This window comes from Acipenser ruthenus, chromosome 7 (genome assembly GCF_902713425.1).
Source record: "Acipenser ruthenus chromosome 7, fAciRut3.2 maternal haplotype, whole genome shotgun sequence".
NCBI lineage: Eukaryota > Metazoa > Chordata > Actinopteri > Acipenseriformes > Acipenseridae > Acipenser > Acipenser ruthenus.
Window position 1 is genome coordinate 65,088,653 of NC_081195.1, and position 26,527 is coordinate 65,115,179.

Here is a 26,527-nt window from a genome sequence, read left to right on the forward strand (position 1 = left end):
CAACCTTAATTTATAAAGGATCTTGTGTGAGCCTTAGTACAAAGCACTTTCCAGATTACAACCAAATACACAACATGCAATAAGGCAACAAATAAACATGAGGGCTCAGTTAGTTTTGATACGCAAATGAGAAGACTGACAGTAAGCTAAGTCGGTTCACTAATCTTGTATTTGATTGCATACTGCTGAAATGAATGAAAAAGCCATCTAATAGTATGCAAAAAAAAGGGGTTTACATGGTGGCAGTATTAAATATGCCACTGGTTAGATCATTAGTGAAGTAAAGGTTTTGAAGGATTTAACTAATATTCATTTCCAGATATCTTTGTTCTCCCACAATTATAATTTTATCAACACAGCACTTTACATACTTTCCTAGTAAAACACATCTCAGCACTGTTCTGGAAACAGGGTAAATGGCCACAGACATCTTTAATCACAGTCTGTTTAAAACAGGAAGTTATTCTTTCTTCGCTGGCACGCTGGTCACTTCCAATGATCTTTAGTCTTTGTTCATGTTCAGATTAGAACTGCAATAAAGAGCTTGTTTTTTTCTTAATGTTTGCTAGCTGTCAGTAGATGGGTGGGGGGCTCTTTAAATACAAGCTGCTCACACGACAGGACCCTGCTATATATAGAGATTCTGGTGGGGTCAGATCAACATCGATCAACAAATAAATAAAAGCCAATTATTTAGCAGCAACTTGTGGAAGCAGCTGTATTTAGGTTGTAGTATTCATGTAGTAGGTGACCATAGTATATGTGGTAGGCTGTTTCAAGTTTATTTATATTATAACTGAAGGTCAGCTATGGCAATGTAATATTTAGTATACAACCCTAAATATAATTTGGGTCTTGTAGCCCCCTAGACTGGAAAAATGCAGAAGTTTGTGTGGGGTTCTGGAGTGACTCAACCCCATTGAAAATTGAGATAATCCGTCTAGACAAAAAATCTGAAACCACTAGTGTAGAAATAGACAGGGACCTGGGGACATGCATCATCAGCAACTGTGTCACTCTGGTTTATAATTCACACAACTCCAAAATCCAAGCAATGCAAAAATTTCAAGAAATATAGATGTTTTTGCACTGGTATAAACTAAATGAAAAGTGGGCCCAATATATTAAAACTTGAGAATGCAAGTTGAAATCTTCCGGTCTAAAAACTATAAACTACCTGCCATAAACTAAGTTTCTTTTTTGTTGATCCTAGACAATGTATTTGGCTTTGGTTCAGTTACCACAGTATAATGAAATATGTACTGTAATGGCTGAAGACTACTGACAGGATGAACTCTTTAACTCGTTTCCTCAGGTCTCCAATCTCCAACTGCTGTTCACATGACCTCTCCCGTGAACTGCTCAGAGCTCTCGCCACAGTCCAGGACACCCTCCTGAAGTCTTGGATGGGCTGGCACTTTGAACAAGCACTGGGAACATCACAGCTGGAGAGGCTAATCAGCCAGGGTGAAGAGCAGCTGCTAATAGTTCCAAGTGGGGTTTTTATACTGCAGGTTTGTAGGAGCCAGAATAAAACATAGAGCGAGCAAGCCAAGATCCCCTAGGCTGTCTGTGGAGGCCTGCAGTTCTGACTATGAACAGGGGTGATGACATGACAGGATGTGAACATGGCCAAACACTGAACTGCCATGGCCCTCTTACAATTATTTATGCACGGGTGGTCTACCGACAGCTTTTGTTTATTTATTTATTGATTAATTGTTAAGAAGGGGTGTTATTCACAAAAAATAAAAAAGACAAGACAGTTCAAGTCATTCACATATTTAGAGAACAGTATACACACACCACTGATGCTGTGTTCCTCAGCTCTTTGTAGATAGTTCTGAATTACATAGCACATTCAAGTACTGGGCTTCAAAACATAAACATTCAGCAACCCAACTCCCTGACTCTCACAGGCTCCTTCCTTGGGGTGATTATTCAATCATTGTGCCAATCCCTTCCTTGCAGCCTGCAGACTGGAGGTTTACTACCCTGGAGAAGCACTCCCAAAACTCCTAGTGCCAATCTAATATACATATACCAGGGCTCTGTGGAGAAGCATTCCCCAAACTCCTAGTGCTGATCTAATATACGCATACCAGGGCTCTGATCAATCAGCAGGGCTTTCAATGCTAATAGGCAACTGCAATATTATATATATATATATATATATATATATATATATATATATATATATATATATATATATAGACACACACACACACACACTTCAATTTTGTGGCGGTCTATCCCTGTGCAGAAACATAAATATACATAACTATCTTATTTGAAAATATTACATTTTAATCAAGTTCTATTAATGTAAAATAGAGTACAGTATATGGAAAATACCTTAATCAGTGTGCATTTATTCAGGTGCAAATGACGCTGAAATATTAAACCTTCCAATAAAGTCGTCTATTTAAATCTTGCTTGATGTTGCAACAAATCAAAAAATGATAAATGAAGCTTTTTGGCACAGGATCAGGGCTCCATTGGATGTTAAACTTCAAACGCTGACTTCTGAAAATGGGAAGGCTGACAGAAATGTATACCATTCCTCACCTCTATGTACTGTAAACTACCAGGTGGCCACAAGCAACATCAGAGGAAAGGGACTGTTACAAGTGAAACCCATACATGCTACTGATAAGATCACCCTCTCAGACAGCAGTGTTCCTCTGATGTCTCGGGCTGTAAATGTACTGCTCATGACCTCGAGCATGCAAAGAAAAGACACTGATGATGAAACGAATACGGCCGTGGCTTTGATGGGTATCTGTTGCTTTATCTGGCAGGCTTGATTTGGAGTTGCAGATAAAGGTTCACTGATGTGACAATCACCCAACTAAGGGAGGACGTCCCTTTTTCCTGCCTTCTTAACCCTGTTCATTTGTCAAAAAGATTCTCACCACCCATGGGGAAATAGTGTATAGAGGTCTATTCAATTCACATTACCAGTGGTGGGTCTAAAAACAAACATATCTGCAGTACTTGTGAGACTCCTTAGTGGATTTCTGTCTGTACGAATGTGTAACACGGAGGGCCCAATTGTAAAGAGTAAGTAGCTGGGTTCTGAAAAATATAGTGTTGTACGTCCCCATGTGTTGCTACAACAGTTTAAATGACCTGCAATTTTTCTTTTCATTGTTAACATTGTGACAACGTTTTACAATTATAAATGTAAAGTCTGTTTCTAAGGTATTTTCAAGCGGTCAGCCGAGTGCACTGGGGTTTGAGAACAGGGGCGTGTCCCTGACCCCTGACCCCTGCAGGAAGAGCAGTTAGAAACAGACTTACAAGTGCTCTGGCTTTGTGTTCCGTGTGACATCATGGGATTGTTGTGTTACCCGTTTGGCAATGTGGGCAATACCCTTACACTATCGATGATGATGATGATGATGATGATGATGGATGATGGATGATGGATGATACATGATGGATGAATGATGATGATGGATGAATGATGATGATTGATGATTGATGATGATTGATGATGATGATAAGCAGCATTATTATTGTATTAGTTTCTTTATTAGTTTACTGTACACATTACGGTGTTTGCAAACAAGCAGAACCAGCTTTCTGTTAAATATATATATGCACCACGTATAAATGCGTTCGGTTTACATCAACATTATAGACTCAATGCAGTATAATTTACGCAGGTTTTTAAAACGTTGCTTCAGTACCAGTAACTTAAATCACTCAAGAAAAGTTACATGCTTGAACTAGTAAAAACTTCATAAAATATGCAAAAGTTTCCACGTCTTCAGCACAAGACTAAAGTCAAAATGTTTGTTGTTTTATGAAGTTTTTACTGATAGTATAATGATTGTTGCCCACACTGCCAAACAGATAACACAGCAATAACGACCCATGATGTCACACGGAACACAAAGCAACGGCGCTTGTAGTTTTTGATCTCAAACCCAAATGCATTAGAGTTGACATCTTAAATATCTTTGAAAGACTTTTAAGTGTAAAAAGTTGTCAGGATGTTAATGAAAAGAAATTACAGGTCATTTAAACAGTTGTAGCAACACTTATAACGCTATATTTTTCGGAACCCCACTACTTACATATATATAATAATAATAACTTTAATTTTATATAGCGCCTTTCATAGTGGCCCACCATCACAAAGCGCCTTACAGAGGTATGCTGTGAACTGTGCATTATATGCATAGTCATTTACAATAAGACATTGATTTAACATCTCATCCGCAAGATGGAGCACAAGGAGGTTAAGTGACTTGCTCAGGGTCACACAGTGAGTCAATCAGTGGCTGAGGTAGGATTTGAACCGATGACCTTCTGGTTACAAGCCCTGGACTTTAACTACTGGTCCACACTGCCTCCTGGCTGCTTTCGGGTCCGCCATCATTAATATAAGTGAATAGACCCTACAATGCAAAGAAGGGGACACAGTAACCCAGACAGAATATGCAGGTTAGGTTTTTTTACCTTTCAGTAGTGTAGTGTACTGTACCTCCCTAAAACCTAATCCACCCACTTTTTTTTTCAATTACAGAAACACAGTGTGTCATTGTATACGGCAGAAGGCCTTTAAGAATTAATCTTCTCGGTTTGATTTTGTTGTGCTGTTTGGGAGAGGCTAGGGAGTTTGTTGAATATGAGTCAAAAATGTGTTGTGAGAAAACAACAATAGACTAATTGAAAGGGTCCAGCCCACAGAGTTAGTGGGTGGCATGGTCTCATCATGATGTTAGCCAGCCCCACACCCTATCTACCTGTCTAACAGGATTCCAATCTGAACACAGACTATATGGATTTTAATCTTATACAGTTACAAAGGAGGAGTGGGAAAGCACGCTGTTTGGTTCGTAAGATACATTATGTGGTTGCTTTTAGACAGTAAATGCAAATCCCTTGCAACTTGTACTGTATCCCCACTACTGAAACTCACCAATCAACTCTTTTTCCAGCACTCTTCTAGGGCTTTCTGATATCACTCCAAATTACAAACTGATTTCTGGCTGACTTATACTTTTGTCTCCATTAATTCTACAAATACGTACTTCTGTTAAATGCTTTGGTCATAACCCAACTGCTCATGAAGTCATTTTTACAGCCTTCAAAAATGCATACAGTAGTACACAGGAGACAGCAACAGTACATAGTGAGAATGCTGTAAAAGCCACATGTTATTTTCTGACCATAGAGATAAAAAGCTATGTCTACTATTATTTGTACTAATTTACTGCTGTGTAGAGGTGTTATAGGGGAATCACTGCATACGTCTTACCTTTTGTGCACTTCTATTTACTATGCTGATCTCACATGTTTAGAAACAAAAAACATGTTTTTTTTTTCAGAAAATTACATCTGGTATTTTAATTGTTATAAAAAGGCCCTCATTTTGCATGCCTTACTATCAGGTAGTTACACTTGAACTGTCTAGGTCATTTCTGGGTCAAGGTATGTCACTGGCAGCAAAGCATATTCTTAGGAAAAGCAGCTGGTTGTTTAATGATAGGAAAGAAGGCGTTATTGGATGGAGATCATTTCCCTGCCCAGGCAAAAGGAGATGCAAGTGCAAATGCTTGTATTCAACCCACACTGGCTCACCCCCCCAGCCCCCCCAAAGCAGTTAATGTATGATTAAAGATGCAGGAAGTTTAGGAACATGTCAAGCGCAATCAAAGCAGAAAGGAAATAACAACAGACAAATGTGTTTTCTTTTATTCCTTTTCTTGTTGATGCAGATGTTATTATTATTATTTATTTCTTAGCAGATGCTCTTATCCAGGGTGACTTACAATTGTTACAAGATATCACATTATTTTTTACATACAATTACCCATTTATACAGTTGGGTTTTTACTGGAGCAATCTAGGTAAAGTACCTTGCTCAAGGGTACAACAGCAGTATCCCCCACCTGGGATTGAACCTCTCTCTCACTCACTTGACTATTAATAAGATAAAATGCAGTCAATCAAGATTGTCAAAAACACATCACAGAAGACAGCTGATCAAGGCAAACTGAAATGAAAGAAGCTAAGCTATCTAAAGCTTTGAGATAATTGGTTAAATTAATGAAGTCCTTTGAATTATATTTGTTGTTAGCATGTGATGTATTTTACTCTGCTGTCACTGCCAAGTCCAAAGTGCAAACAGACACCACTGCTATTACAACACCTGCTGATGCATTGGTGTCATGAGACCCAGAAATTCAGGACTAGCTGGTTCTGCTTTCCAGGTCACAAGTAGCAGGTTGCCATCTGCCTTTTTCAGATTTCAATTGTACAGAAGCCCCCTGACAGCCGACTGAGACTCACAGGTGAAGAACTCAAGTGCAGAATGAATGCCACCTCTACATAATTCTACCGAATGCCACGCTTTAATAACACCTTATTAAAACAACCAGGCCTGCAGTTTCCTTAGTCACCATGATGTAGAGCTCTTTAAAAAAATAAGCATTCTAAATTACTCCCATTCTAAAGTATTGCTTTAAAAGACAGCAGGCTCTCCCCCTCCTCCCTGCCCCCCCAAACAGATAAGGCTTTTCTTATATATTCTGACTATCGTAAGCACCTTGGATAACGGTGAACAGTGTCCTTCACTTTTAAAAACAAGGAGACAGCACCGTAGGCAGCAGTCCACTTCATTCACATTTTAAAATTCATCAACTCAGGGACAACACAATTACACACAGGGCAAGACAAGAGGACAGTATACTTTTTCTATTAGTGCAAAAGTGTGTTATTGTTTTTTTTCTGAACACACTGCAGATGTTATAAAACAACAATATAAGAAACAACATAGTTATTACATTAAATAAAGACCATTCTAAAAAGACCAGCTTTACCCTTGAACTGTCTTAAACAAAAATAAAAAGAAAAGGCTGTATTGAATCAATTCTGCAGCAGAAACCTGCCTCGGTCTGGTCTGTGGCACAAGCAAACATTTATATGTTCCTCACGTAGCATCCTCAAAGCCAAGTCTGCACTCAGAAAGGGAGCAGGTGGCGTCTAGCGCACAGAGAAGACAGTGACGAGCAGCTGATTGAGTAAGCAGCTCCAACATCTCCTGACACAAACATGCCAATGAGCACTTGCATTACAGACATCCAGAGTAGTCCATCTACTAGCACACTCTGGAGTGCTGTCTGCTGTAACCAAAACAAATACTGGCCTCTCATGCATTTTATTAAAACATCAGGTAGCCTACAAACAATAACAGAACAAGTGCTTAAAAGGAGCGCAAAAACTAAATAAAAGCTTAATGACGGGTACAAAATGTAATGTGGTACCAGTACAGGGTAGACAATTCCACCCGAAAGGGAAGCAACTTTTTTTTCCCTCTATGTACTGAAAATAGCTTCTTAAAAAAAAAAAAAAAAAAAACACGTCTCAGAATGTTTCGGAGGGAAAAGTTGTAATTCAAACTGCTGCCGTTACAACTCTTGTGACTAAAATCAGCTGACTTTGTGTTTACATTTGCATTTGGAGGTGTTCCGTTGATTGTCTTGAAAAATCTCTTTCCAACATCTAGCTCCCCGTGGGTCACATGGTTAAACGTAAGCTTTCTTACATTTCCTGGCTCTCTACACACACACACACACACACACACACACACACACACACACACACACACACACACACTGTTTTTCTAAAATTAGACAATTTTATTACAAAGTATTACTTTTCCAGAAAACAATACTTCAATGATAGTCCAATCTTCTCTCATTGTAATTTATGCACACACAAACACACAGGGATACCAGAATAACCCACTATTTTTAAAATGTACAAAAGAATGGTTTGAAAGCATTATTGTTTAGTTGTGTTGGGCACACAAGGAATGAGTTATTTTGTCCTTTACACTTCAAGGACAGTCACTAGCAGCTCTGCCCTGCAACTATAATGTTATTCCCATATCGTACATCAAGATAATTCCATGATAATGTTCAAAATTCCTACCCACACTATTTTAGTCATTAAACTAAAATCTTCATGCCCCAGCCAGCATAAACATTCTCAAATTATTTGCCAGACTGTGCAGAGTCTGGCTGTACTGGCATCTGTACTGTACCTCCCTTTCGCAGATGGGTGTAAATCTACTTTGTCATTAAAGGATCTGAACTAAATACATCTTGCTCTCATTGGGACCTGACTCATTTGGCTCTGGGGCTGTGGAACATCATTGACTCCCTGAAGTTTACCTTTAGCCAATCCATTCCGCGAAAGTCTGAATGACTGCAACCCCATAGAGAGTTCTCTTTTAGTCAAACGCGTGTGAAAATGAGCTAACGGCTGTCCCTGCTTTTCCACGCTGGATTTTACTGCAGCGATGAGTCTTTGCTCAGTCTAGTGTAAGGAAGCCAATCAGCCGTGATGGTCTCTGTCTCTCTTATACTCTCTCTCTGTCTCTCACAGCTCCCTCATGAGTTGCAGACCAGAGCACAATTTTAAGCTGAGAGTTAACATCTGGCAAGGCCTCTGAATTGAAGGCCAAAGTGCCCTCTAAAGAACTTGTGAACCTGCACTTAAGAAGGTCCGGGTTAGCATGGGCGAAAAAAGCACACTATTGTGTCCTGTTAGTGAGGTTATCTGAGGTTGTTCTTAAGAAAACTGACTGCTTAATTGTCTTCTTTCATTTATCTCAGATTTAGTGACCTTACTAATGGTATATATATATATATATATATTGTACTCATGCAAATATTTATTTAACTCTTTACACTCAGCCCGATGGTTACGCGCAAATTACTCAGGCACATTTAGAAGTACAGACTAGGGGCTTTCCAATTATGTATTCAGCGTATGTATGTGGTACTCCTAGCCGGAAATACAATTGCCTGAAGTTAAGCTCCTCATCATGTGACAGAGTTCACAGCTTAGGTTTCATTTGAGTCCATTGCTCTTATCAGACATTGTTAAGGGCAAATACATTCTAAAAAAAAGTTACAAGCATAAAAAAAACCCCCCAAAAAACAAACGCTAAGTGACTGAGTCAGGGCGACCACGACAGGTACTGCGGCTCAGACACCAAACGTGCACATGACGCATGGCTCGTGTCTCGTCGTGTCGATATCATAAAGTTGAAGCAGGGCAATATTGCAAAAGAGTCGTAAGTGCCTCTGTAAACAACACTAGATGAAAGATTTTCTGCAAGAATATTAGTGCCTGGCTATATTTATTTTGGCAAAAACAGAAAATCTCACATTTGGCAGGCACACATTTCCTTTCATCACCTCATGTACCTGATTAGGTCTGTAAATCTATACAAACCGCTTACATACTACATGAAAAGCTCTTTGATACTGGTAATTTCATGCAATCGGCTGGTCTCCGTATTTTGCATAGCCAACAATATCATTGGTTTCCAAAATAGCAAGTTATTTGTTTGGTTTACCCAACAGAGTACCTGAAGTTTTTGTATGCGGACAAAATTCCTAGGCACAGTTACATAACCTCCAGCTATACTAAAATGGCACAGTTTGAATGTGGGTTGTAAAGCCACTTAGCGAGGGAAAATTAGGCATGCAATAAAAATACCAGGCCGTTGCCAAGAGGGAAACGGTAACCTCCCCAACACTGGCTGAAGTTACGATGTATAAAAAGAAAACAACTGGTGTATTAAAAGGTAACAGCTTTGGTCCTGCAGCCATGAGCTACTAGACTGTAAAAGAATCTGTGAAAATGACAGGCTTAGCTCCAACAATCTGCACACACTCTCCCTGGCCATTCTATTTCATTTAAATTACCGTGGGTTTTTATTATTATTATTATTTTTTTTTTTTTGTTGCACCAAACTTTGACAACTAATTTTGTTTCTACAATTTTACATTTTACTGTTTTTACACAGTAATTGTTTCTACTTTTAGTACTAAAATAGTTTCTATGATTTCTGCAATGCCTACTGTGTACCAGCATGTTTTTATTGCATCAGTTTCCCTACAGAATGTGCCTTTTCATTTAAACAAAAAAAACAAAGTTACGTTACCCCCACCTCTCTTCATGGTTCCTATGGACATGCACATGTGTTATGAAGTAAATCTGTATGAAATACATTACTTTTTTAGGTTCTTGCATTCCTAGGTAATCTGAATGGCAGCTTTTATTTGAACATATAAGACAAGTTGAGGGAGGTCAAAGATTGCAAATGTTGTACTGTATATTTCTTGGAGCTATCTTATATAAACATCAGAATCTGTCATTATGGGACCCTGGCATGACGGACGCCTGGAAACTGAAGCACAGAAGAGACTCACCACAAGAAGCTCCAACAACCCTACTCCCTGAGTCCCCTCACTGGCACTGCAACCAGGGCAGGTGTATTAGACGCAAGGATATTATTTCAGGCCGATTACAAGGAATCAGTTGCTAAAATATAATGACCTGCTCACGGAAGATGTGTTTTTGTTTTCAGTTAATGTGCTTCAGAAATCATTTCAAGCTTTGGCAGGAATGACTGGGTCATGCACAGTTTTTTTTCTGTATGCACACAACAGTTCTTTACTGCTACTGTAGCCAACGTAGCTCCGCGCAAAAGGATCACCATGTTTAAAAAAAAAAGTTTTTGTACACTGGAAAACCCAAATTAATTTCAGCGTGAGCTTATCCTCGAACAAGGAAAAGGAAGATATTTTACAACCCCTTCTACACTTTGACGACGACTCCCGCTTCTGTACATTTCCCAATAAATATAAGCTCAAGGCATGTTCAGATCAAAGCCAAGAAAAACAGACCAAACTGATCAAATGGACCCACTTAAAGCAAGATGTTTTCAATTCTCAAGCCTTCTTTCCTTTGTTGCCTAATTAAAACCATTTGACTTTAGATTACTGAAATATTAAGTTCCTTAGCGTTCGGAGCTCTAACTTATGATCAGTGCCAACATCAACCCCCCCCCCCCAACATTCCCATCTAAAAACCATGTGCAGTCCTATGAAGGGTTTAAAACCTGAATTCGGTATCTGCAGCTGCTTGCAATATTTCGACAGCTAAATTCTCTGATCCACATCTTCTTTGAATGAAGTGCTGTTACTGTTAACGTGCCAAGCTACAGTACCGTACTCAGAATTTGAAAAAATGCTTTTCTGTATCAACAGGTTTCAGTGGAAAGGTCACGTACTATGGAACGGTGGTTACTGTATCTCTTGAACATAAGCGTCTGCTGCTCATGGAAAACGGACAGCGAATACAGCAGATGTTTTAAAGAACCATCAATCGTGATAGAAAGAGATGGGCTACACCTCAGTCAATGTATCTATGCTCTGAAAGCTGGAAGCAATACACCAAACAAAGGCAGGAAAAGCCTTTCTCCACAGCTCCAGTAATTCTCAGAGGACATTTCATCCACTCTCTCACAAGACACTGGACATCTAGATTTAATGTGAGAGTTTGTATGAAGCACTTCAAATAAATCAAATTAAAGACTATGGGGACAGAGTTGGACATGGAGTAGTGTTGGACTTCGGAAGAACAGTTTGAGATGGGGGTTCCCCTCCACCCACAGCAAGTACAAGTATATGACAAAATACGATTCAATAACAGAGCAGATAACAGTGTCAGTGATAGTTGCATCAAGATATAATTAAATACAAAATACTACATATTAAATAACACTTGTGACAGATTACAGTACTCTAAAGTACATTAAATGATTAAATGATTAAATGCAGTAAAACAGGGAGCAGATAAGAGCAAGTAAAGCGCATTTAAGCTATGGGTGTTTTTAGCATGATTTAGGTTAAAGAAAAGGGCTTGTAACCAGGAGGTCCACAGTTCAAATCCCACCTCAGCCACTGACTCATTGTGTGACCCTGAGCAAGTCACTTAACCTCCTTGTGCTCCGTCTTTCGGGTGAGACGTAATTGTAAGTGAATCTGCAGCTAATGCATAGTTCACACACCCTAGTCTCCTTAAGTCGCCTTGGATAAAGGCGTCTGCTAAATAAACAAATAATAATAATAATAACATTCTTAATGAGTCCATTCAGCCAAATGCTCATCCAGTTCCAAAGAACTGACTGATCCCAAAACTGTCTAGCGGGTTCATAAAATATACATATTAAGCAGCATCAGAGTCTCTGACCACCTTCCGGCGCCTCCTCAAGACACACCCGTTCAGACAGCATCTGTAAACCTCACAACTCTCCACTATACTGGACCATATGGCACCCAATTCTATCAGTACTTGCATCAGCTTGTACCTTCACTGAATTGCTCCATACCTTGCTGTATTCTACTACTGCTCTTAATTCTAACTACTTCCTTTATCTTGTACTTGATTTTCTCTTATAATAATGATAGTAACACTTCTCAACAAGCTAGTTCTAAAAACCCAGACTGGGTGCAGAACAAGCAGAATCGAAACCAATCACAGATCTTGTTCTTTTAATACTCATGTAGTTTTCACACTGAAACTATGAAGTTACACAGACACTTTGCACTACTGCTGTGGGGGGAAAAAAATTAACCACAGATCAATAAAATATTATTTCAAGTCTTTTTTATGTAGGAGAGAGAAATCAGAAAAACAAAAACATGTCTATTATGGATAAGTGTATGTGTTTATATTCACAATAGTGTGTGTGTATGTGTGTGTGGACATGGGGAAATTGAGCAAATGAGTGAAAGGGTAAAACATCCTGGAGCTGACCTCTTGAAAGATTTTTGGCTGCCCCCCTTTACATTGTGTTTTCTCTTCCTATGTTTAAGATGCCACAAGAAAGCTGTTTATGTTGCAGTTCAATGGCCAGGAAATCCCATGATTGTGTTTCTGGCGAGTAAAAGCTACATACTGTATACGCATTCCAGCACACAAAGTCTTACTTGCCCCTGTCTGACTTTCTGCATGACTCATACAGTCCTTTCCCGTTTTGGTCAATTTTACAGCCCTCAGTGGTATGTCAGCTGTCTATTCCAGGCCCTTCTGATTACCAATTACCCCTGTACTGTGGTTTTACAGATGTTCCCTGCAAATCAAATCCTGATGCATAAAACTCTCTATGAATCTACTACATTACAGTGCAATCTAGATGTTAACATAGCCAGGTGTTAGACTTCCGTGTTAGTTTAATAAACAAATCTTCAAAAGGAAAGACTAACGTCTAGTGTACTAGACCTGCAGCAGCTTCAGTTGAGCACATGCATTAATCCACTACATTCTCCCTTTTAATCCAACGAGAATGTTCCATACCCTAAAGCAATGAGTATTGAATGTTAGCAATTAATGGTTTTCCCTTTAAAGTATGAACCAATATTATTCATTTAACTCGCTGCATCAGTTTAGTACAGTGCTGAATATTAGCATTAGACTGGTAATATTACATTTACCACTGTGCATTTTTATCAGTTGGGGAAGCTTTGCTGTTAGGTAGAGATTGTAGAAATGTTAAGGCTGACATTCTGGAGACATGGTGACGTGAAGTGGCAGTATTTATATTCACTAAGATCCAGAGAAAATAAAAGTTAGGCTGTTCCATGCAATCCTTGGAGAGGAATCATTCTCATGCTGTGCTCCGTGGAGTTGGAATAGACTACCAGTGGCCTTGAGAAATACAGAGCAACAAAGATATTTTAGACAGCATTGCATCAATAACAGAATGAACCATGTAACAGTTAGCAGTGATCGTCCAGTATCCTGTTTTAACTGTTATATGTTTGGTAAGGAAATGCTTAATTAAGGGATATCCTGGTGACAGGAATAAAGAAATAACTCAATAAAAATCACCATTCACCTGAGGCTATGCTCTTCTGAATCATATTTTTATGAAAATGAGTGTAGCTCATTAAGAGTGCATTATATGAGTGTAGCTCATTAAGAGTGCACTATATGAGTGTAGCTCATTAAGAGTGCACTCTTATGAGTGTAGCTCATTAAGAGTGCATTATATGAGTGTAGCTCATTAAGAGTGCACCCATATGAGTGTAGCTCATTAAGAGTGCACTATATGAGTGTAGCTCATTAAGAGTGCACTCGTATGAGTGTAGCTCATTAAGAGTGCATTATTTTGCCCCTCAGTGAATTTCTCCCTTGTCTGGAGGCCACTGTTGTTGTTTTTTATACTTTCCTTTGATGGTGACCTTGTGTTACAGACTTCGTCTTGAAACAATCAACATTGCACGTGTCCATCCTTATTAACCACAGTCTGACACGTGTACTGCTCCACAGTAAGACTTACACCTGGTCATATTTAGGAGTACAATGTTTTTTTGGCCTATACTGTACAATTGGTCGAACAAAGGTAGCATGTCTGTCAGCTTGAGCCCTCAGGTATTATTACAGGTTGCTCTAGGAATGTTTGAGCCATCAATAAACGGGAACGCTTTTGGCCTGTTTGTGGTGTTTATTTAAACCTAATGGGTTGTACTTGGAAACTATGAGGCACTGCTCAACGCTTCAGGGGATTAACCATACTGAACACTGTTTACAACCCGTTCAATACCTCTCATAACTATCTCAGGTGCTGTACATACTGTCTCTAACAATCTGTCAGCATGCAGACCAGGGTTACAGCAGCTATGTCAAGTTGCACCAGAGAGACACGAGAAACAGCAAGTCATGACTGAACACTGCAACATGCTCACTTACACATCCCCCTGCGGATTATCAGCAAGGAAAGTGATCATTTAATCAATTCATATTTCATTTTATATACGAATTGTAATTAAAAGATTAAGCCCCAATTAATGTATGACAATGATGTGTGTGTGTGTGTGTGTGTGTGTGTGTGTGTGTTTAAATGCTCATTTCTACAGTTTGCAATTGTGTAACCTGTTTCACTTCTAAATGTCTTTGGATGGGTCCTCACTTACTCTCTGTCTCATTGATACGTAACAGATACAAAACAGTTACAAGTGAGAGATGTGCCTATCTGAGACATGGGAACTTGCAGATAAGCCATATATGTTAGTAAATGTAGACAATTGTGCTGGGCACCAAGATAAGGAATGACAGGTCAGCCCTTAGGAATGACAGGTCAGCCCTTAGGCTGACCACACCCACCAGTGTTGTAAGGGGACCGGGGTCAATGGTTCAGGGATCTCCTGAAAATCGAGGAACACAGACAACACCAGTTCTCAGTAAATATTTACTTTATTCTGTACCAGAATATTAACTATACTGATATGTTTATATGGTGTTGCAATTATATGTACCGTGCCTACTATGTTCAATATTAATTGTTAGTAATAAAGTGGCCTGAACTGAACACCATGTGTGATTGTATAATTGCCTAGTCCATATATATTTTTTTGTTTGTTTATCGCTGTTTATCATAACTGTTTTGTATCTGTTATGTATCAATTTGAGACAGAAAGTTGAATTTGCCTTTTAGGAAGACTTGGCTGGGCTCCAGTATTATGGTGCTATCTTTAGCTGCCCAAGCTATTTTTAGAAACATTCCCAATACCAATTATCTAAAGTTTCCTCAATAGAAAGAGTAGCAACGCTCTTCAATAGAAATGTTCAAATAAAATTACAAACAGGACATTTCTAAAATCCTCTATTAACACTGTACTCTGCTATGAGCCTAATATTTTCTTTCCTGTCCTTTCTCAAAGTTTCCATCTGGCTACACAGTTTCAGAAGCTGTATTTACCCACCAATGGCTATGCTGTAAACAAGATAATCTTCATATTTTCCCTCTCTCCAAAGCAAAACACTGTATTTCCGAGTCGCCACCACTCATCCAAGAACAACACTGTGCAAAGAAGGACGTTAACATTAAGAAACTAACCCAGAAATAACCCTTGCTGTCCACAGTTTTTGCTTTCACAACCAACCAAGACTGAAAAAGACAGAAGTTCTTCACAAAAGCCTTCAAATACAACCAAACCCATGCATATGGGCAGCAGTGTGGAGTAGTGGTTAGGGCTCTGGACTCTTGACCGGAGTGTTGTGGGTTCAATCCCTGGTAGGGGACACTGCTGCTGTACCCTTGAGCAAGGTACTATACCTAAATTGCTCCAGTAAAAACCCAACTGTATAAATTGGTAATTGTATGTAAAAATAATGTGATATCTTGTAACAATTGTAAGTCGCCCTGGATAAGGGTGCCTGTTAAGAAATAAATAATAATAATACATGCATGCATTGAGAAAACTTAAGCCATGCAGCTCAATAATCAATTAATCAAAATAAATATAAAAACATATAGATTGTACAGTTTTTCAGCCATCTAATTAAAGAGGCAGTATCCCACATTCATTTTTAAAAAAGCAATAGTTTAGCATGTGCCTTTGCTGCCTAACACTGGAAGATTACTTGCCATTCTGTGAACCGCACACATACTGTACTCCAGCTGATATTCTCATTGGCTTATAGGTTCTCAAACTGTTTTTAATACCATATAGTATTCTCTATGCTTACTGTTTTACTCACACTTCCATTTTGACCTGGAGAGTTAAATTCTGTTCAAATGCCTTGTTTTCTGTCATCAGCCAACTAGCCACTAATTTTGTGTATGCTTTACAGCCAGTGACATGTTTCTACCCCAAAAAGACATTGCTGAGGTAAAATGACCCAGGATGATCAAAATGTTACCAACTACCTGCAAGTACGGCAAGGAGATCTTTCCTTAGTATGTTACAAGATATGTTTTTGGTGTTAAAACATGCATGTAAAAATGAAAAATACACTGCACAACTGATACAATTTAACTGCAATGGCACTTTCCATTGTAGTACAAAAGAATCATATGGCGAGTCATTAAAGTATGTTTGAGCTGCAACTCGACTTAACAATGAGTCATGTTAACAAGAATAGAAACGGACTGGGAGGCAGAATCTAGTTTTGCGGTATAGCTGTGGGGCAGCATAATTAATCCAGGGATACTAAATGTAGAGACAGATGGCAAGTAACACAGTTAATCTATTACTGGTGATGGGGAGAACGGAGTGTTATCTCTCGGCTACAGAGAATTTGTCATAACACAGGATACGGGTGTGCTAAATCAGCCAGACAGCAAAACGAAAGATTTCATCCTTCTCAAAACCGCTCTCGAAACAAGGCAGCTTGCATTCTCCAAAGATCAACCCATTCATTCACATTCATCCCATCAACAGCAAACTGGCTGCAAATGCATTGCGTGCACCCTAGAATAGTAACAGCGCAGTGCCTCGCAGGCATCCCACTTCACGGAAAAGGGCAGATTGTTAACACAATGCTGCTGATTAAGAAAGTTTGATTTCAACAGTATTCGGTACATTACCAAAAGGGAAATCAAGTTAGATGCAGCACGCGAGTGTCTGTGTCCACACTGTACTCAATCTGTGCTGCAGTTAGGGCAAGCAACAGCTGGTGGGCTCTCATCTCTATCGCAGGAGTTCTTTCTTCTGACAGCTTGTAATAAGACCATGAAGTATGACTTGCAAGAAGAATGCAGGTGCTGCACAGGACTACCATAGAAGAGACTTCCATTTAATATTGATACATTACCGTATAAGGCTCAAGACAATACTGATCCCTGAGTTTGCTTAGTTAGGTAAACTGGCAGAGCTACCATTCAAACTGTAGGTACAATGTCTACAGTTTGAATAGCTTTTACATTAGTTCTTAATTATTATTCTCTTGTTGTCCTTAAACACCTTACTTACTCCACTATGAGTGAGGGTCATATCATTTTTGGCTCACAGAGTGATGTATTGGCAAGCAGCTACTTACAATTATAACTTATTTTAGGGAATATCTACAAACGGGACTGCCTTTTTTTCTATGTGCTAGAATAGTAGGCTAAACTGTGGAAAACAAACCATACTATAATTAATGACTAATTGTCATTTTTCTCCTCCTTCACCACAGGCTAAACTGGGGGTGCTAATAAAGTTCACTTTTAAGTGTACTCAAGATGAATGCATTTTATAAACAGTAACTAAAACTTTACCAACGCCTGGGGTAGTAGCCCGTTAAGTTGTGGAAACTTAATAACCCAATCCGTTTCCATTCCCCCTCCGACTGCTTGGAAGAAGGAACAGCCCCTCACTCAGCACCTCTCTGGATACAGCGCACAGATTCAAAAAGTGGCCTGCCTCTGCAGCGGCTTTGATGTTGCACACATTTCCTTGAGGTAAAAATGAAGCCGTTGTGCTAGCTTAGTTAATGCTGTGAGGTCGTGAACTCTCCTGGAATCAAAAGGTAAATGAGACAACCACTGGGGCTGTTACATAAACAGGAGAGTCTGTTTACTTTATCAAATAAAATACAGTACACCACAACTGAAAGTGGGGTTTAGTCCTCTCCTCCTCCTCCAACCCCCCCCCCACCCCCCACCCCCCACCCCCCACCCCCCACCTCTGCTCACAGCTCTGTGTCTACCCTCTCTGCTACCTGGACGTCACACAATTCTTTTAAGAACTTGAGTACTTGGCATCAGCGGTCTTTTATATGGTAGAGTACTTAGTAAAATGCTATGCGCCTATCATTTGTCAGCCACTCCTGCTATGAATGTTTAATACATGAGAGTGAGTAAAAGGTATTAAGAATGATCTTTAGGGAAACTGATAGCAATTCATCTGGAATAGATCCTCAACTTAGCAATCGGGAGTAAAAAAAAAACAAACCCTGGGTGGTATGTTTAAATTCCTGCCAGGTAGCATGCAAAAGGCTTTCCCATAAATAGGTTTCGGGAAGAGATGATTAATATTTATTGCACCTCAAATATACACTTGCATTATTTCTCCAGACCATTTCACATACAACTGAATAGCTTTTGTACTGTTTAGATGTTGATGCATACACATACATGCAGGACCTGTCACAACACTGTCCATAAGAAGCCATTTAGGGAAGCAACTGCCTACAGAGTGGCTATCAGTCCTCTGTCAAAGTCTGTCAGATCTGCAGTCTTGCCAATTATAGAATCCCTACGTATAACAGTACCCCCTTATGTATATTAGTAGTAGTAGTAGTAGTTTTATTAATAATAATAATAATAATAATAATAATAATAATAATAATAATTAGTGCAGTAGCTGTTGTAAAGATTCTTACAATTTTACAATAGCAGCTGCATTAGAATCAAACAAGTTTTTTAATCTGTCTAGTGAAGTGCAGTGTTTTTAAAGAGGTAATAATTATAATATGTAGCTAAGTGTATTAATGAACCCCCTTGTATCACAATTAATCATACTAAAAAAATGATATTTTTGAAGTCCTGTGTGTCTGTACATTATGGATGTGTCCAGGGGATCAAAGGCAGAGCTCCACAAGGTGCAGTTTGCACTTCTTACAGACCTTACTGTCTTCAGCCTCCTTGGTTTTCCCCTGAGGTTCCTTCTTTTCCCGAAAGTCACAGATTGATTTTAAGGACAGCTGGCAAGACATCATTGAGTTGTCTGTCCCTCTCATCTCCAAAGTCCTTTGCAAGTGCGGTTGTGACACAGCAGCCCTTCCAAGACTGGGAATCGGGATTGCGGTGTGAATGGGCTTTGACCCCCCTCCTGGCTGTCTCAGCTTAGAAGCAACCCCAACAACCGGCATGGCCACTTCAAAAATAAATAACTGCGCTTGCCAAAACACAAACACAGCCGCACAAGGAGGAGAAACAAGAACTCAAACAATCCTCTTGAATTCCGACAATGAAAAAATAAAAAAGAAATACATTTTTAAAAATCTTTTAAAAGAGAAGGAGCAGCAGCAGCAGCCCTTCTTGAACGAGTGTTCAGTGAGTGAGAATGAGAAGCAGTGAGTCTCTTTCCCCCCCTCCACACTCTATCGCACACAGCTCAGTCACGGCTTCAAAACTGAAACACTCCTTTGGGGCGTGAACTTTTTCTTGAAGGTAACTGGCACAAAGCTGTCTGTGATTAGAGAAGTCATAAGTTTGCTTTTTTTTCTTCTTCTTCCCGCTAATAGCATTCCAAAGCTGTGTATGCGCTGAATGAGTTGAAAAACAAGCCTATACTCCAACTGTCAAAACACTGCTGTGAGCCTACAATACTGGAAAGAGACACCTCTTCCAGACCACTGCAATAGCAGCCTGCTCTATGAAAAAAAAAAAAGATTCTTACTAGAAATGGGACCTGAGCAGTGGCCAAAGCAAACAGCTGCTGGGAAGGATTTCAGCCCGGAAACAATCCCTTCACTGAAGCCGTTTGTCTGATTCCTGACTATTTTTCACTGCTGACAGCTACTAGGATGAGAAATGCTGCTTCCTTTTCTCCAACCCATCCCTGTCAAAGTGGCTTGAGTCAAGCTCTGTGTAAAGTCAGTATCTTCTGTTACAGGATGCAGAGCATTTTCAATCACAATACAGGCATTTATAGTTAGAGATTACTGCTTCCTATTAAATATAATGAAGCCAAAAATAAAATAAAGAAATAACTGAATAATTTCAGCTACTGAGAAAACAGCCATTCGTCTACTGGAACTTTCTCATAGCCGAAGCACATTTCAAAGAACATTTTATAAAGGGGGAAAAAAATACAACACTAAATATATTTAAGTAATTAACTGAATAAATATACTACAGTTTCCAACCTGGTGAGAAACACAAAAAGCTAGTGAAAGTTTTATGTGGAAAGAGTACATCTGGTCTGAGTTAAGCAGTGAAATGTGTGAGAGAACACACAACTATTAGCCTACACCACAACAGGAGGATCTTACAATCCGTTTTACTCAAAGCACAGTATTACTGGTGTTCATTCATGAAGCTTATAAAAGATGTTGGGGCCGCCCAGGTAACAACTAGTGAATAAAAATCGACTTACAAATTTAATTTGGGTCTGAGTTTGGAAAATACTGAAGTGTCTTGCCATATATTGACCACTAGGTGGAGTATACCTGGCGAAGAATTGCTGACTGTGCCCCTATTTGGGTTGAGAGCTTGGTTTAATTGCCCTTGTCCTTTTTGCTTGTTTGTCAAATATAAAAATAGGCTTGCAATGACATGTTCAACCCACAGAAGGTTATAAAGACCAATTTTGTATATCATTCAAAATAGCATAGTGCAGATCACTTTAAAAATAAAAAATATCAAATAAAAACTACAGCAAAGAAAACAACCTCTTATTTTTAGGAAGATAAATCAAGAATTGACAGAAAACAGAATTCACAAAGGCTGTTTTTGTGTTATATATTATTTCTTAAACATTCCTGGGTTAATTACAGGCACTACATCCAGTAAAGAAACTGCAAATAAAGATGAACTCACACAACACAGTAACTGAACAGCATAGCTTCTGAGAAAAGTGTATGTGTTGTGGGAGTACAGGGATCTGAGAATTGTATTCCCTGAATTTGGGGGTTGCATCTTCATTTCTTGTTTTAAAAAGCCCTCGTAAAAGTGTTCTTATCTTACAAGCATAGCAAGGAGTAATAGGTAGGTAGGTAAGCATTGCAAACCACAGAGAAGCATGGTAAAACATATTACATTGTGGCAAACTAAATACATAGTATAACCATAGGATAAGCATGGGGACACTGCAAAATTGCCAATTTACTGTAATAATAATAATATAATATCTTTATTTTTATATAGGAGGCAGTGTGGACCAGTGGTTAAAGTCCAGGTCTTGTAACCAGAAGGTCATTGGTTCAAATCCCAACTCTACCACTGATTGAGTCACTGTGTGACCCTGAGCAAGTCACTTAACCTCCTTGTGCTCCGTCCTGAGGATGAGATTTTAAATCAATGTCCTATTGTAAGTCACTCTGCATATAATGCACAGCTCACAGCCTACCTCTGTAAAGCGCTTTGTGATGGTGGTCCACTATGAAAGGTGCTATATAGTATAGCGTCTTTCATAGTGGACCACCATCACAAAGCGCTTTACAGAGGTAGGCTGTAAACTGTGCATTATATGCAGAGTCATTTAGAATATTGATTTAACATCTCATCCGCAGGATGGAGCACAAGGAGGTTAAGTTTTCCTTACACTTTCCATGTTTTGCAATAGTTCACCGAAACTAAAAAAATAATCATAATTAAAAAAAAAAAGAAAAAAAATACCACCAACCCTAAGTCTGCTTATTCACGAATTCCAAACAATTCAAATATTTAATACCAGCAAAATGTTTTAAAAAAAACAATTACATCGTTTTTTTTGCCATGGTGGAAAACTGTACGTTTAGAGTTGGTCGTCTAAATTGTTAATGAGGACGGAAGGGAAAGTTATAGCTCAAATTAAGACTTCCTTAAGAGTAGTATAATGGTTTACAGCCATGTTGTTTACACAGTCTTAATTATGTGTCATTTTCACAATTAACTTTCATTACCTTCTGTTGTCTGACAATGCAGGGCTTTTTGTTTTATAACTCAATGGCACGCTCACTTTGAATAAACTTAAATACAAATTACAAACTGTCACTTAAGAATAGGAAGAGAAGGTGCATCCTGGCTCTGAGTAGGAAATCCTTTTGCTCATCTCTGCAGAACTTCATTCATGTCATGTGCTGGTTGTTAGCGTATACAACTGAATTCAAAGTACTGGTAGAACCTGATACATTTTAACCCTGGAACCCTGTAAAGGATTTGTTTGTTTTGTTTTGTTTTACAAGTGAAAAACAGAGTACTGTACTATTGCTGGAATAGGTTCAAATAAACACGTAAATGTGTTGCAAGCCAATTCAGGTCTTGGAGATGAAGAGATATGACTTCGTCTATACGCAGTACCATACTGCAGATCCGATAATTACATTAGAAAACAGCATGCAAACCTAACTTGGGAAATTCAAACGTAGTTATCACATTTTATGAGAAGAGTTTCCTGATGTTGGTCAGTGAAATAAAATTAGCACTGTACAGCCAATTAGATTAGAAGCTTCAAAGGGAAAGACAAGAGGCTGATTCAGTATTCTGACCACGAAGATCTATTCAAACCCTCAGGAGGTAACCTTACAATCTGAGAAGGAAGTGTTTCATCTCTTTCACATTTATTTTCATACATTTTCATAGAACAGGCTAATAGCTGTTCCGCTGCATCCCTTGAAATGCATCAACACAGCTGTGGGAGGAACATGCATTTCAAGTGCTCTGTCTCTGTCCACTTCCTTCCTATACAATATTGTAACCTTACAGATGTGGGGCTCTTTGCCAGTGGTAAAAACATCTCAAAAGTCCTGCAGGCAGAAACTAATGAACAAGGAGGCACCTGGTTACTTTCTCAGTAAAGCTATCCTTAAAGATCTACCTGGACAGGAGCACAGCACGTGCTGTGTACCGTACCGCAGATTTACTTAGCTATGATTTGAGGTTTCATAATCAACCACATTATTTCTGCCATAGGGGCCATACACTTTACAGTACTGTATTTGACTTTTTTTGGCATGTTTTCATCTAGTCAGCAGTGCTTACATTACAGACGCAATTAATGCAAGAAATAAAAAAAAAAAAAAAAAAAAAAGATTGTCACAATTCACAAGTGTTTTGATACATGTGGAATAGAATTAAAAACTATTTTGTAGTACCCTGCTGTCCCTGAATAAAGAAATTAGTTAATCTACAATATAAAACTACTTTTATCTTCTTGGCATTCCTTATTACTCATCAGATTTCAGAAGCAAAGCAAATCTGGGCCATGTCAATACTTGGAAAGATTAAACAGATTTAAAACTGCTTCCATGCTTAGTTTATTGTGGTATACCACCATACAAGCACATCAAAGTGTGGGGAAAGCATAGTGTAAAGATGGCCATGCACAGATTATCATGTAAATCACAGGTCAGTGTGGTATTTATAGCATAATATAAAAAAAAACATAAGCTGCAAAGCAATACTGGTAAATGTACTGTATATAACCCCTGGCCAAAATGCAATGCATTCTGTAACCTGCCCAAATTTAAAATATAGCAAACATGGTACATGTCAAGCACTTACCAAGTTCCTAATTTGTATCCTTTTTTAATCTTCAGAGAAGTTACTCAAGTAAACTCTCGAATTGCTACCAGATAATCTTCTGCAACAATAACTGGCATTATGTCTTGATTGGGCAGTGTCTTGTTTGCTGCAGACAGTACTTCCTGCACTCTCTATTGTCCATCAAGTAAGTGTTTGGCTGGCCGCTGGATAGTTTGTCACCACACTGGATCTGTGTGGGCATCTTCATGGCCAAAGTCCTAAAAACATTCAGACAGCAGAACACCCTGCAATTCATGTGTTTCTATTTAAACAAATAAAAAAAATAAAAAAAGAAAGTTTTGCAGCATGTCTGCCTGTTTTATACAATGATTCCAACTTTCCATACTTGTGTTCTCTTTAGTAACATTAATCGCGCCACTTTTATTGAGCTGGTTCTTAACTTGTCAATATTTCAAACACATGGCAATAGATGCACTGCAGAATGTTAGTGCCATTGCAGTAGGAATAGAATAGAAGCATATAATTAACCTTTACCAGAAGAAAGAGGGCCAGTGAGAATGAAACTAGAGTGATGTATAAACAGGTTCTTGCAGCTGCTCTTTTAATACTTCTACCAGCAATTCAGATACTGTGAATACCTATACTCACCTGTATTAGCCTGGCTTAATCAGTAATTACAGTCACACAGACAGCCAGCTCATCTAAAAGGGTGTTTAGCAGATCTTTGTTTGTTAAGCCAGAATTCAGTTGGGAAGGGTATTGTGTTCCAGTGCAGTGGCATCAGGTGACCTTGGCTGGCTATATCAGTACTGTGGGAATGCCACATCCACCTGTAATTATTAAAGCCTGAAAAAGACAATGGTGATCTAGGTACACACTCAGGTTACACAGGCAGTGACCATCTGTACAGGTCAGTGTAAGAATGGAGCAAATATCTCAAAAGGCACAGTTTGCAAAATCCGTAGACAAACACGCAACTGCTATTTCATTCCATAACCCATTACACTCTCTATATATTATACAGTGTATGTTTACAGAATAATTTGGGGTCGAATACGGATTTACTGTGGCCAGAGCATTTTAAAAAAAGAAAAGAAAAAAGCAGAAAAACGAAAAAGCTCAGTAATAACCAATAACTGTGAAGCCTGCGTAATGACCTGTGCTACCACCACCACACATACAAGCAAACCGTATTAAAAAAACAATAAGCCATATGGCGAGTCAGATTGCTGGTGGTTAGGTTACAACATCTGAATTTCAAAACCTCTTTCAAGGCAATTTCAGTGTTTCACAATACCCTGAAGCACAAATCCAATTCAATTGTTTATTAATTAATTTATTGTTAATACAGGGATAACAACATCGCATTTTTAGCCCCTAAAACCAGGTTAGTTCACATTAAGATTAATTCACTTGAATCTAAAAACACCCAACTCTTGATCCATTATTTCCTCATTTATCTCTGCATATTATGAAATGAATGTCTGACCTTTCGGTATAACTATTGAATATATGGCAGTATGAACTCCATCATGGTTAGAACACCCGCTGCAGACAGCCCTATATAGTAGGTGCATTAAAACAGAATAACTAAAGTGGAGCAGATTTAGATTCTATTTGTCTGTATTATCTTAAGCAATGGCTAAACATACATTATCTTAAGCAGTACCCAGGTCTTGCTTTTTTGACAAAGGTATTACAGAGGGATTTCCATTGAAAGGGTAGAATCGAAGCTGGTACTGGCGCCAAAAGGGATTCGGAAGGCATGCCTTCCATGTCAGGAACGCACTTTCTGTTTATACTCTGGTCTGAAAGCAGGGCTTCCAGCTTATCTGAAAAGACATGTTGAAAGTTTAATTGTATTTGTTTTTGGTCTCTAAGAGCACCAAAGATGGTACACCCACTTTTAATTTTTTTGTTTTTTAAAGGTACACTTCCAAGTTCTGAGCTTGTTCTTAAAAATATTAAACACAATTTCAATGGATTTTCAATCTGCTAATCCCTGTAATCACAGGATCATGACAGTTAATTACACAGTGTATACCGTGCTTTACAGTAGGTACTGTATAATAAAGAATTTAAATGCATCTATAACTTAGATGATGGTGTTATGAAAACTGTCCAACATTTCTTTAACAACTATTGGTGTGGTTAAAGAAGCATGAATTCCCGCACAGTGTGCATATGAAGTGTAGGGCTTATTAAACCTAACCACTTCACACAGCTCTATTTGTAAGGGTCCCCTTGTGTATGAGCAAAATTGCTGTATATTTTGGCTGTCACGTGTTATTATTTAATATCTTTAATGTTTTCCTTTCCCATGTTTGGCACAGGGTCCAGTTTTGTTTACATAGTCAGCACAATACATTTTCAGCAACCCTAATGGTGTGGAATTTGGTCCTTCCCCTTCTGTTATTCCACTTCAAATGTACATACACAATGAGCCTTGTAAAGGTGCTAAGTATACAGTACAAGAACCAGCACCAGCCCCCCCCCCCTCCCCATGTCACAGCATTTGGAGCCCAGCGACTCAAAAACTGGAATACAAATTGATTAAGTTGAAATATTTAAAAATGGAAGTGACAATTCTATTAAACCTCAATGTCACCCCCAATTTCCGCTCCACTTCACTTGAGATTATGAAAGATTTTGGCCCCCCCTTTCACCTGCTCCTGTACATACTGTAAAAGGACTTCTCATTCACAGGGCTTCCCTGGAAAAGTATTAACCACAGAGCCACACCACGTGGTG

At 38.8% G+C, this 26,527-nt stretch overlaps 1 protein-coding gene across 12 annotated transcripts in view; it reads right to left on the reverse strand.

Annotated features, from left to right (window-relative positions):
• Positions 1-26,527, reverse strand: part of LOC117415139 (neuron navigator 3-like) — a 283,877-nt gene that overhangs the window by 129,174 nt on the left and 128,176 nt on the right. For 6 of the 12 annotated variants that reach the window (XM_059027607.1, XM_059027606.1, XM_059027604.1 and 3 more), the window contains exon 1: positions 19,213-19,826. The exons of 2 other annotated variants lie outside the window; for them this stretch is intronic. In XM_059027607.1, coding sequence (XP_058883590.1) covers positions 19,213-19,458 — 246 coding nt within the window. In that variant the 5' untranslated portion in view covers positions 19,459-19,826. Of the gene's footprint in view, positions 1-19,212; positions 19,828-26,527 lie in introns of those variants that run through there. 4 more of the 12 variants (XM_059027612.1, XM_059027608.1, XM_059027603.1 and 1 more) reach the window with 3 other exon arrangements.